The sequence below is a fragment of the Mustela nivalis genome (genome assembly GCF_964662115.1).
Source record: "Mustela nivalis genome assembly, chromosome: 8".
Classification (NCBI taxonomy): Eukaryota; Metazoa; Chordata; class Mammalia; order Carnivora; family Mustelidae; genus Mustela; species Mustela nivalis.
Window position 1 is genome coordinate 74,434,262 of NC_139027.1, and position 13,070 is coordinate 74,447,331.

General features: G+C 43.6%; 1 protein-coding gene across 1 annotated transcript in view; it reads left to right on the forward strand.

The window, feature by feature from the left end:
* Nucleotides 1–13,070, forward strand: part of TMEM131 (transmembrane protein 131) — a gene marked incomplete at its 5' end in the record, with an annotated part of 212,195 nt that overhangs the window by 176,924 nt on the left and 22,201 nt on the right. Inside the window, 3 exons of the mRNA XM_082746739.1 lie at nt 475–660; nt 1,465–1,623; nt 2,035–2,615. Of these exons, the coding sequence (XP_082602865.1) occupies nt 475–660; nt 1,465–1,623; nt 2,035–2,615 (926 nt within the window). The remainder of the gene's footprint in view (nt 1–474; nt 661–1,464; nt 1,624–2,034; nt 2,616–13,070) is intronic.

Sequence of the window (13,070 nt, forward strand, 5' to 3'; positions counted from 1 at the left end):
AAAGATAAAAGTAAAATAATTAGGGCAGAAATCAGTACTGCAAGAGATGAAGAGAAGATCACCAGGGCTAAGATGGTTTTTTGTTCTGTGTGTTTGTTTTTTTTTTATTTTATCTCTCAGGTTCTGTGTGTATATATTCAGCTTTATCTCTCAGGATATGTTAGGAATATATCCTGAGAAAAAAGAGTGGATTCAGATAAAGGAGAAAAGAGGAAAGGAGAGAAGCTCAGAGAGCACTTCCTGAATTAATAATTAAGCTCATTATTTTTTTCATGCAGTTTTTGTTATTAACCTCTTAGAATAATGCTTTCTCGGTATTAAAATGAAACCTTAAAATGAAGTCTTAAAAGTTGAATAGACATACCAAACTCTAAAATTCCCCATTAGGATCCAAAGGTGTGTGGGACTGGTATTAGATGTAACCTGCTGTGGTGTATTTTTAAAACTAGTCTAACTGCTGCTATTCTGTTTTAGGTTTACTCCTGATTTCACAGCTTCTAGAGTTATCCGTGAACTGAAGTTTATAACAACCAGTGGCTCTGAATTTGTATTTGTATTGAATGCATCCCTTCCATACCATATGTTAGCAACCTGTGCAGAAGCCCTGCCCAGACCCAACTGGGAGCTGGCTCTGTACATCATCATCTCAGGAATAATGAGGTACTTGTGTCTTCTTTTGAGGTTGGTATTCAGGCATCACTTGACACTATTGCTGGCATGCCCACTGTGTACCAGTCACTGTTCTGAGTGCTAGGACTATGTCAGCAAACAGAACAGACCTTTTTGCCTTGATCAAACCACATCTACTAGTGGGAGCAGTCAGAACTGAACCCCGATTGAGTAGCATATACAATAAGCAAAAGTCTTCTACCTTTAAAATTTCTTATAGAAATTAAGTACATGTTAATTTCTTAAAGGAAAAAAAACACTCATAATTTGCCAGGTAAAGTTACTTGATTTGGGCATAGGTAATTTATTCAACATTATATAGTATTTTTTTAAGCAGACCTAAGCAACACAAAACATGAGAAATATTTTTAAAATCCTCAGCAACCTTATCTTTTTTTCAATATATTTATGGGTTTAGAGAATCTGATACACTTGCCTCTAAATTTACATAGTTACCCCACACATCCTTTAAGGGAAAAGAATTGGCCTAGAAGGTTAAAACCGCAAGGCAAAAGCTTCTTTGTAAAAGAAAAAGTAACCTCCAAGTATCTGTTCTGATACAAGTAATTATTTCTTCTCTATAAGCCTCCATGTAAGCTGGCATTCTATAAAAAGGAGCCTGCAGATTTTATTCGTGACACTTCGTTTTTGTCTAGTCCAGTAAAAATTGTTTCAGGCATCTCTGCTTTTTACATCCAGTTGTACTGTACCAAGATACTCTGCCTTTAATATAAAATTTTGTTACCCTTAGACTAACAAGTGAATCCCAACTCTCCACGTTCTTTGCCCCTACAGTGCACTGTTTCTCTTGGTAATTGGAACAGCCTATTTAGAAGCTCAAGGAATTTGGGAGCCATTTCGAAGGCGACTGTCCTTTGAGGCCTCGAACCCACCCTTTGATGTGGGCAGACCATTTGATCTCAGGAGAATCGTTGGTATTTCATCTGAAGGAAAGTATGTTCACATGCTGGAAATAAATTCTCTAGTACACATAGATGTGGCTGATATAATTAAAAGAAAAAATAAGTTTTTCTTTTTGTCTTTGCTCAGGGGGGAAGAAATCTTAATTCTTAATAACTTCATAATCTCTTGTGTATAGCTCTCTTCTCTACTAAGAACTCACAGCAAACCCCATGTTTTTATTATTATGTTAGTGAGGATTAAAATATTCTTAGATCACTGACTTGATTGCTAAATTTTCAGAGAGAACAGATCCTATAAAATTGTGGAAAGCATCCCTATTTCTTGCTGGGTTTTTTTCCCTTAATTTATATTTCTCTTGTGGCTGTCCTGAGGAGGTAACATTTTTTTAATCTTAGGTTTTGTAAGTTGCTATTTACTGATCTGCAGTTGGTCCTTTTTCAGCTTGAACACACTCAGCTGTGACCCCGGTCACAGTAGGGGATTCTGTGGAGCAGGCGGCTCGTCATCCCGGACCAGTGGAGGGAGTCACAAGCAGTGTGGCCCACCAGTGCACCCACACAGCAGTCACAGCAATAGAAACTCAGCTGACGTGGAAAACGTCAGAGCAAAAAACAGCTCAAGTACCTCTAGCAGGACTTCTGCACAAGCTGCTAGCAAAGCAAGCGCCCTTGTCTTAGATTCTAGTGCAGTGGCCCAAGGTCACGCAGCAGGCAGAAAGTCCAAAGCCAAACAGAGCCAGCACAGCAGTCAGCACCATGTCCACAGCCCGCTGGAGCAGCACTCTCCACCTCCACCACCACCACCAGTGCCTCAGCACCAGGAGCCGCAGCTGGACAGGCTGTCCCCTGCCCCCCTCTCACACCCTGCCCACCCAGAACGTGCCGGCAGTACAAGGCACAGCTCAGAGGACTCAGACATCACCAGTCTCATAGAAGCCATGGACAAAGACTTCGACCACCACGATTCCCCACCCCTAGAAGTGTTTACAGAGCAGCCGCCATCACCATTGTCCAAAAGCAAAGGTAATCGTTGGTTCTCACTGGCAGAAAAGCATGACATATGAGGGGAAAGTGGGTGTGTGATTAAGGGGCTATTGTGATTGTAGTTGTGATAGAAACAGCTGATGTAGTAAGTGTTCTTCTGGCTCTAATTTACCTCCAGTTTGGACTTCCAACGTTTCCATATCTGATGCAGATAGAGAAGTATCCACTTATCATAAAAAATATTTGAATTTCTTAGGTTATTTACCAAATTTAGAAATTTCCTGAACATCTGTTTCCATGTTCAGCTGTCTGTAATTGTTGTGCTGTGACAGGTTGAGCTTTTTTTTTTTTTTAGTTGTTAAACTGATTTTTAATACAGTGGTAAAAATGGAGACCATGCATTTTAACTCAGAAAGAATATTTCCAGGTCACCTGAGTTGCTCAGTCAGTTAAGCATCTGCCTTCAGCTCAGGTGATGATCCCACGGTCCTGGGAAGGAGCCCCTCACCTTCCCCTGCTCAGCGGGGAAGTCTGCCTCTCCCTCTCCATCTGCCTCTCTCCCCTGCTCATGCTCTCTCTGTCTCGCTGTCTCTTTCAAATAGATAGATAAAATCTTTTAAAAATGATAATAATAATATTTCCACAGAATCTGTACTTTAGAGCAGGGATTGGCCAATGAACTACAGCCAGGGGGCCAAATCACCGCCTGTTTTTATAAATAAAGATTTATTGGAACATAGCCATGCTTATTCATTTCCATATTGTCTATGGCTGCTTTCATGCTACAACAACAAAGTTGAGTAACTGCAAGAGACCATGAGGTCCACAAACCTGAAAAGTATTTACTATCTATCTCTTTACAGAAAAAGTTTGCTGATCCCTGCTCTGGAGTTCTGTATACTGCATTAGTTACCTATTTCTCAGTAACAAATGACCCCAAAACTTGACCCCATTTTTACTTTCATGGTCACTTAGAATGCCCACATTTACTATCCCAGAGTTGCTGGGGGTCAGGCATCTGGGTGCAGCTTAGCTGGGTTCTCTGGCTCGCAAGACTGCAGTCAAGGTGTTGCCTGGGGCTGAAGTCATCTTAAGGTTCAGCTGAAGGTGAATCTGCTTCTCAGCTCACTTAGGCGGTTGATGGCAGGATTCAGTTCTTCATACACTGTTGGACAGAGGATCTCAGTTCCTTGATGGCTGTGGCCCCCACTTTCATGAGCCCTCTCCATGTGGCACTTTAAAGCAGTTGGCTTCACCAGAGCAAGGAAGTTTAGAAGGCAAGAGAGAGAAGCTAGCAGGACAGAAGTCACAGTCCTTTAACGACCTAATCTTAGAAGTGACGTCACATGACTTTGGCAGTGGTCTGCTACTCAGAAATGTGGTCCCGCCCATACTCCAGGAGAGAGAATTCCACAGAGCATAAACACCAGGAGGCAGGGGTGCACTAGGATCTTAGACGTGACCTATCAACACATAAACAGAGGTAAGCTATTTGGTAACTTCCAAAATCAAAATATAAAAACCAATAACAGCCTGTAGCTCTATTTCAGTTTAATCCCTTTACAGCCCAAGCTTTTGCATCTTCCTCTCTCTCCCATGGCAGCTCTGCCAGTACACCTGATTCCAAGCCTATTTCAGGACCTCCCTCACTGGTGTACCAGTGTACCAGGGAGGGCTTTTGCCTTTCATTTACACAGGGAAACAGGGAGCTTGGCTGTCATGAGAGACCAGGAGAAACCCAATATCCCAGAGTCCAGGACTTTTTATTAGAGAATTTCCTACTCTTGGATATGAAGACTAGTTACGTAGAATCCTCTTAGAATTACATGTGTTTGGATTTGCAGAGTAGTAAAATGTCTCAATTATTATTTAACTTTTTCCAGAGAAATGTATTTTTTGCTAACTCATTATTAATAGAGCTTACTTATTTTAGGGTAATTTTCATAGTAACAGGAAATGAATCCTTAAAGTTCTTTTTATTAGATAAAGTTACATAATGAGTTTTTTCAATATTGAGGCATGAATAAAATAAACATATATAATCATTTCTTACCAGAAGGAATTAGGCAGTCAAACTGAATACCTCACTACCTATGTCTAAGATAGTCTGCTAACATCAATGTGATGGGTCCATTTTTACTTTCATGGTCATCCATCTGGAACATAAATTTTTTTTTCCAATTTATTTTCAGAAAAACAGTATTCATTATTTTTTCACCACACCCAGTGCTCCATGCAATCCATGCCCTCTATAATACCCACCACCTGGTACCCCAACCTCCCACCCCCCCGCCACTTCAAACCCCTCAGATTGTTTTTCAGAGTCCATAGTCTCTCGTGATTCACCTCCTCTTCCAATCTACCCCAACTTCCTTCTCCTCTCTAACACCCCTTGTCCTCCATGATATTTGTTATGCTCCACAAATAAGTGAAACCATTTGATAATTGACTCTCTCTGCTTGACTTATTTCACTCAGCATAATCTCTTCCAGTCCCATCCATGTTGCTACAAAAGTTGGGTATTCGTCCTTTCTGATGGAGGCACAATACTCCATAGTGTATATGGACCACATCTTCCTTATCCATTTGTCCGTTGAAGGGCATCTTGGTTCTTTCCATAGTTTGGCGACCATGGCCATTGCTGCTATAAACATTGGGGTACAGATGGCCCTTCTTTTCACAACATCTGTACCCTTGGGGTAAATACCCAAGAGTGCAATTGCAGGGTCATAGGGAAGCTCTATTTTTAATTTCTTGAGGAATCTCCACACTGTTCTCCAAAGAGGCTGCACCAACTTGCATTCCCACCAACAGTGTAAGAACATAAATATTAAAACTAAAAAATGATTTTATAGGCGCCTGGGTGGCTCAGTGGGTTAAGCCGCTGCCTTTGGCTCGGGTCATGATCTCAGGGTCGTGGGATCGAGCCCCATGTCGGGCTCTCTCCTCAGCAGGAAGCCTGCTTCCCTTCCTCTCTCTCTGTCTGCCTTTCTGCCTACTTGTGATCTCTGTCTGTCAAATAAATAAATAAATAAATCTAAAAAAAAATGATTTTAATGGTCACAGTGGTCCTAGAATCGACCTATTAAAAGGTATTTTGGAGATGGAGTACGTGTACCTCCACATCGTTAGTGATTCTTGAGCCCACGAGGACACAGTGATTCCAGGCATCATATCACATCATATTTGTTATCCTTCCCACTGCTGCTGTTTGGAAAGAAGGAAGGAAACAAAACCTTTATTTTTTTTTAGCAAGTATTTTTATTGAAATGTAGCATACATGTGGAAAACTGGCCTTTTAGAAGAACTTATAAAAGTGGGCATTGATCTCCAGGTTGTAAAACCGTGGTGTGTCATAAAACCATAGGCTTTTAGCTGGGCAGAACCTTTATAAGCTCTCTAAAGCTTACCCCAAGCCCCTGCAAGTCTTCATCATGTTCACATTAAATATGAACCTTCTGGTTTCAGAATCACCCTGTTCCCCTCTGTCCCTCCCCAGTATCTCAGACAAAAAGTCTACCTTATAATGAGCTTATGAGATTTCCAGCTTTTGGGGCAACTGAGTGGCTCAGTCATTAAAGCATATGCCTTTGGCTCAGGTCTTGATCTCAGGGTCCTAGGATCGAGCCCCACATCAGGCTCCCTGCTCAGTGGGAAGTCTGTTTCTCCTTCTCACACTCCCCCTGCTTGCATCCCCTCTCTTGCTGTCTCTCTCTCTGTCAAGTAAATAAAATCTTTTAAAAAAAAAAAAAAAAGTTCTAGCCTTTGGACTGTTCAGAGTGACTCCTCTTCAAATAAATAGCTCTCCCTAGGTTTTACCTAGATTGTAGGCCATCAAGCCATTTCCCTAGTCATTCCTCCTGTCACTGCTCCTCGTGGAAGATGGCACCCAGAAATGCCCTCTATTCACAGGCGGCCTGTGCAGGGCCTCATATAGCTGCGCAGTCGTCAGACTCTACGCTTGTGTGGTTTCTTCCTCTGCAATACAGAATCCTTGGCACTGGATGGAGGCCATTGCTGGATTGAAGGTTAAAACCTAAGGCAGCTCTGCCGTCACATGTCGGTATCCGCATTAGCTGAAGAAACGGTGCCGTCTGCAGCTGTGCTTATTTCTGGCTATGGTTGCCTGAGGGGAAGCTTTATCTAGGGTAGGGAGACACAGAGTGGCACATGGTCATGAGGCAGGCCCAGATTAAATCATGGCTCTGCTCCTTACTAACTGTGTGACTGACGTTTACTTCTCTGAGCCCCCATTTGTTACCTTTAAAGTGGATGAGATAGCTGCTACTTACATCATGGGACGTAGCTCCTGCTGGGACTGTTATTAGGCAGGAGATGGCACTCATGGTCTTCAGCCTGCTGAGTTGAAGGGAGCTGTGGAACACCGCAGCACTGATCTTAAGGGTGAGAAATGGGACAAACGGGGCTAAGGAAAGAATGCCAAGGGCAGGGCCAGCAAGGAGAAGGTCACAGACAGGGTAACAAAGCAGGCAGAAGATGTAGTCGCCCTATCCCAGCAAGGCCAGAAGAAATAAAGGTAGAGCAGAGCTGCACAGAGTCTGGCAGCTAGGACATTACTTGACCTTGGCAGGATAGTTGCTGTGAAGTGATAGGACGAGAAACCTGGTTACTGTGGTGTAGAGAGTACTGTTCACATCAGACTTAACAGTGGCCACTTCTTAGGGTATGCGTTGGGGGCAAGTAAGTGAAAGGGAGCATTTATTCTTTAATCTGTAGTTTCCATATTTAACTTTTAACAACAACAAAAAAAAAAGATGCAGGGGAATGAATTTCTTTTTAATAGATTTTATTTATTTATTTGAGAGAGAACAAGTAGTGGGGAAGGGCAGAGGGGGAGAGACAGAGAGAGAGAGAGAGAGAGAGAGAGAGAGAAAGAAGCAGACTCTCCGCTGAGCAGGGCTCAGTCCCGGACCCAGAGATCATGATCTGGACCTAAGGCAGACACTTAATCAAATCAGCCACCCAGGTGCCCTGGCATGAAAATACTGTGTGGTCGTCTTTTTAATGAAAAAAAATGGAGAGCATGGCATTTGGAAATATCTGTGAGTGAAGGACAAAAAGGCAGTAGAGCTGAGAGCAATGATGTTGGTCAACACTTAATTAACGTTCCAGGCCTGACTGCACATGCCTCCTGCACCCTGGTGGCTGGCATTGCTGTGACCCTGTGTCTCCAGTTAGAAACTCAGTCCAGAAAGAAAGGTTGCAACAGGCATTATGGGAGACCATGACCAGGCCCAATTGTAAGCCCTCAGCTTGTAACTACACTGTCCTGCCACCTCCAAAAAGAAGAGAAGCAAGTGCCCAAGGAGGTGGGTGGGCTGGCCCCAGTTCAGTAGATTACAGAAGATGAGACACTCATTCCACAGTTGTGTGGATGTAGATGAGTGGGTAGAGATGCAGAAGCGGTACAGGGAGTCCAAGGAGCTTCTGTTTGAGCTGAAGTCACAGCTGCTGGGACTGAGGGGCCCAGTGAGAGAGCAAAAACAGGAAACACTTGAGAGTGGTGGTGCTCATTTCTAGAGCTCACATTTCTGTGGACTGGGAGTCCATGGGACATGAGAGCTGGCTGTGCAGAGCAGCCCTGCAGGTAACATTGGGACCCAGCTGAGGCTGGAAGGAGCCCTACAAACGGGGACAACATGGACAGTCAAGGGATGGGAGATCCGACATGTCCAACTGCAGAGATGGTGGAAGCAAGGGAATGACGGGAGACTGTGGTCTGCAAGTGAAACCTGAGACTGTAGGCTTCAAGGAAACGCAGTTCTGGGCGGTAACAGGTTCTTAGGTGCAGCCTTGGCAATGGGATGTAGAAGTAAAGCCCATTAGCTACAGTGAGGCCACAGAGCCTTACAAAACCCTCTGGAAGCCTCACGTGTTTGGGAATTGAGATTCTAGAAAGGCACACAGTGCATGTACCATGTGATTCATAAGTCTAACTTCAGTTCAGCACTAAGAGTTTAGTCCTTAAGTTCTGTTTCTGAATGTGTTAGGGAGAGAAACTCAAGAGCTTTTTGGATTTCAGAGATCCTGAGGAGAGATGACTGACCTGACCCATACGAGGCCTGGAGCCCAGGTGATAGGTTGAGAGAAGTCCGTGAGGCTGGTGTCAGTCTCCTCAGTGAGGACTGGAGACATGCAGGGTACACTGGTGAGGCCAGTGTAGGAATGTAGTGTGTGTGCAGTTGTCACAGACATAGAGGGTTCTGCGCGCGTATATCTGATCTGCCTTCCTGGCCTTCTCCAAGGAAACAGACTAGATTCAGAGCTAAAATTATAAAAACTCACCTGCCTCCCAAAGCAGGGCATCTGCCAAGTATAGGTAAAGCCTGAAGCTTGGTTGATAAACTTTCCGGTCCCTCCTCTACTACTGCATATTGTCCCACAGACAAAGGTAACCAGTCCTCGGAGTAAATCTAACGTGATTTGCCCAATAGGAGCGGAGAAGTGAACCTGAGCAAGCAGAGAGAAAGACTAGTATCAGCGCAAGGGGAGCAGTGTTGGTAGTATTTGCTACTGAAAGTTGTGGTCCAGGGCCTTAAGAGATGTAGAATCGTGGGCCCCAACCCAGAGTGCTCAGTCATACTCTGCATTCAACAAGGTCCACTGGTGATTGGGATAACCTGTGTTAACCCACTAGTGAACGTAACCAGTGAATGTCCTTGGGAGGTGGGCCTCTAGGAGGTCCCTCTAGTGGTTTTTGGGTAGACAGGGAGTTGCCCTTAAAGGGAATGGACAGAAATAACCTAGACAGAACAGAAGCTGTCCTCTCCCAACATTAAATTGTAGTTCAGTGTGCTTTTGAATATCTGTGATAAATCCAAAATGAGTTGAGTATAATAATTTTATGAGAACCCTACATAATTGAATTCTGTGTACTGTAATGTTTTTGGTGGTACAGGAATAAGGTCTTGGGTATCTTATTTATTGGTTCTGTTTAGGCACCACAGTTGGTATATACAACCTTATAAAGGTACCAGAAAAGCTAGAACAAAAGGAGTACACACGTTCATACAAATTCATGAATTCCTTCCCCGGCTTAGAAGTAAAATTATTTCATTTAATAAGAACTTCTTTTCTAACTTGAATTGAGCCAAACTAGTATCTTCACAGTCTGTGCACAGAACTTAATCAGACAGAATAAGTTTGAAAACCATTATTTGCTTTAAGAACTCTTAAAGAAGTTTTTTCATATGCATGTTTTGTATGTTTTAGTTTAACATGCTTATATAACGTTATTATGTGGGGAAATAAATTTGCATGCCTGGTACTGACCCCAGTAAATTGTGTGTGGGTCTGTATTATTTATTGGCCTCATTTAGACCATTTCAGCAGCGAAAACACGAGGAGGAAGACAAATTCCTGTCAGGATTAGTGCTTCTCCAGAGCATGGGGTCACCTGTTACATGGCCTGCCTTTGGCCTGTCGCTGCCAGGGACAGCACATATTCAGAGAAACCACTTGCTGCTAATTGAAACTTTACTGAAAAAATTCTTTTGGGTTGAAGTTAATGAAATGACTTAACGTGGGAGAGAGATAGCCAAAGCAGCTTGGCCAGGCTAGTTGATCACAAATTTATTCGCTCCTTAGTGAAGACAAAAAGTAAATGACCAGGATGTGTTCCTTAAATTTATAACTCATACTTTGCCTCCTTAAAATAATTGGAGGTGGTTTAAATTATTAAAGCCTGGGTAAAACAGTGAAGACAAAAAGGAGTTTTTGATGTTTTATCTGTTTGTTTTTAATTATGGTGCTCTCTCCTCAGAAACCTAGAAAAAACTGTGTTGTTACCATTGAGTGTTAAATTGAGCAGCGTGGTTCCTGGCAGCAAGGGCCAAAGTAAAACATTGTTCTGTAGTTCTCGTGCAGGAAGAGGAAGCCTGAGACTACATCTGAAAAAAAAAAAAAAACAGCCTTCGCTGGCGCTGAGTTCCCTCTTCCATCAGAGGACACTGATTAATACAGTGGGCATTTGTCTTTATGGAGAGAACATGGGAATGTTCTTCACACAGATGTATGCTTAGCCTCACCCATGTGCACAGTACTCGTGGTGACTACAGTGCGTATATAGTGCTCATAGCTGGATTATTTGATGAGGCTTAGAACTTTCTGTTGAGTCAGGATGCTAGAGCAGTAAGAGGCAGATGGTACTCTGCCACAAATGTTTAGCAGCCTGCCTTATGGCCCTGTATGCACACGTCAGTCCTGAGGTACCCTGTTGATGGGGACAAACGGCTTTTGCCAATAAAGTTTTGTATCCACTCAATTATTAGAAAAAATATACTTAATTGGGCTTTAAAGCAATGAAGAAGCGGTTTCTTTTTTTTTTTTTAGATTTTATTTATTTGTCAGAGAGAGCAAGCGAGAGCGAGCACAGGCAGACAGAGTGGAAGGCAGAGTCAGATGGAGAAGCAGGCTCCCTGCGGAGCAAGGAGCCCGATATGGGACTCGATCCCAGGACGCTGGGATCATGACCTGAGCCGAAGGCAGCTGCTCAACCAACTGAGCCACCCAGGCGTCCCTGAAGAAGCGGTTTCATTCTGACTGTTTCTGTGAGCAGGCATGTGTATCTCCCTGGGCCTGGCTTTGTTGCCCTACGCAGATAACTGAGTTTTCCTACAGTTTGTGGCAATCCTACACAGAGCAAGTCTGTCCATGGCACTTTTCAGCAGCATTTGCTCACTTCGTGTCTCTGTGTCACATGTTGGGGATCCTCGCAGTATTGCAGCCTTTTTCATTATGACTAAATTTGGTTAGTAATCTGTGATCAGTGATTGCAACTCGCTGAAAGCTCAGATGATGGTTAGCATTTTTTAGTAATAAGGTATGTACATTGGGTTTTTTAGATATAATACTATTGCACACTTAATAGATGGCAGTATAGTGTAAAGATAACTTCCATATGTGCCCTGCAAGGGAAACCACAAAATTAATTTGATTCACTTTATTGTCATGGTCTGGAACCGAACCTGGCCACATCTAGAGGTATTTCTGTACTGATGCCTGTCTAGCCAAGATACAGCACATTTACATCACCTTAAGGATCCCTTCCCTGTGTGTCCTTTTCTAGCCACACCCACTTCCCTCCCACTCCTATCCCTTCCTTAGCCCCTGGCAGCCTTTAATCTCCATTCCTATAATATGGTATTTCAAGAACGTTCTGTATGTGGAATCACACAGTTTGCTGTGAAGACTGACTTTGGATTCAGTCCTTGATACTTAGTCGTGAATGTGAAAGAGTGAAATGGGATAAGCTTCCAGACTAGGGGCGGCAAGTCCCCCCGAGCAGATCACACCATAGACGTAGACGTATTTCAGTGTTTACAAAAGCACAAAACCATCTTGGTTTTGTACAGCTTGGCAGACACTGGCTGAGTGATTACTATGTGCTGGACACCATGCAAGGCACTGAGGATGGAGAGATCAGTAAAGCTTATGGCTGCCCTTCAGGTGTTTAAACTGTATGTGGAATATCACCGAAGGGGTAAACGCTTCCCAGGGCAGGACAGGTAGCATCTCCAATCAAGAAGAGTCTGCTTGGTGATGGTGGGAGTAGGCAGAGTGTGAGTAGCCTCGGGGACTGTTCATCCCGATGGTGGGGTGAAGCCTGAGGAGCCTGTCACTCATGTTGGGTGTATCCCTTGGCCACCGCTGGAAACCCGTTTTTCTCAGCTGCTTCTCCTTCCAGTTTTACTGTCATTATTTAGAGGGGTTAGTTTTTATATAGATTATATACCGGTTAAGGCATAGTTCCCTTAAGATGGGATATCCTGTGTCCTCCCCTGTGTATCGTGGTAATAAATGCCTTATCTTTGAGAAGGCAGTTTCCCTCTGACTTCTGATTCCCACTTCCCAGTCTCCTCCTAGCAAAACATTTTAGACTGTTTCCCTAGAGCCCATTCGTAGCCCTGGGAAGCAGTTCCTGAGGAATAGAAGAGATCCTTGGGAATAAGTTTCCCTGAGAAGCCCCACACTAAGTGGCAAGAAGGAGAGCCACCCCCCATACATACAGCCTTGCAGGGCACATAGGCCTGTCATCAGGCTGATCCAGTCTGAATTCTTATTAGTCCTTTGATGAAAGTATGCTCTTTCCCTTCCCACCAACATTTGAAATTGGAAACAGAAGCAGCCAAAGAAACCATCCAGGACAGTGAGGTAGCTGCTAGCTTGGGCTGTTGGATTGATATAGTGGTGACTGTGTTGAGACCGTGACTAATGATTCTCAGCCTAGTTAACACAGTAGAATCAGTTAAGGAGCTTAAATACTTACCCATACCAGGTCTCACACAGAACTGCTTCATCAGGACCTCAGAGTAGAGCCTAAACAAACTGATATTTGTTAAAAGCTCCCTAAGTTAGGCTAAGGTACAGCACATTAAGAATGATTGTTACAGGGGCGCCTGGGTGGCTCAGTGGGTTAAGCCGCTGCCTTCGGCTCAGGTCATGATCTCAGGGTCCTGAGATCGAGCCCCGCAT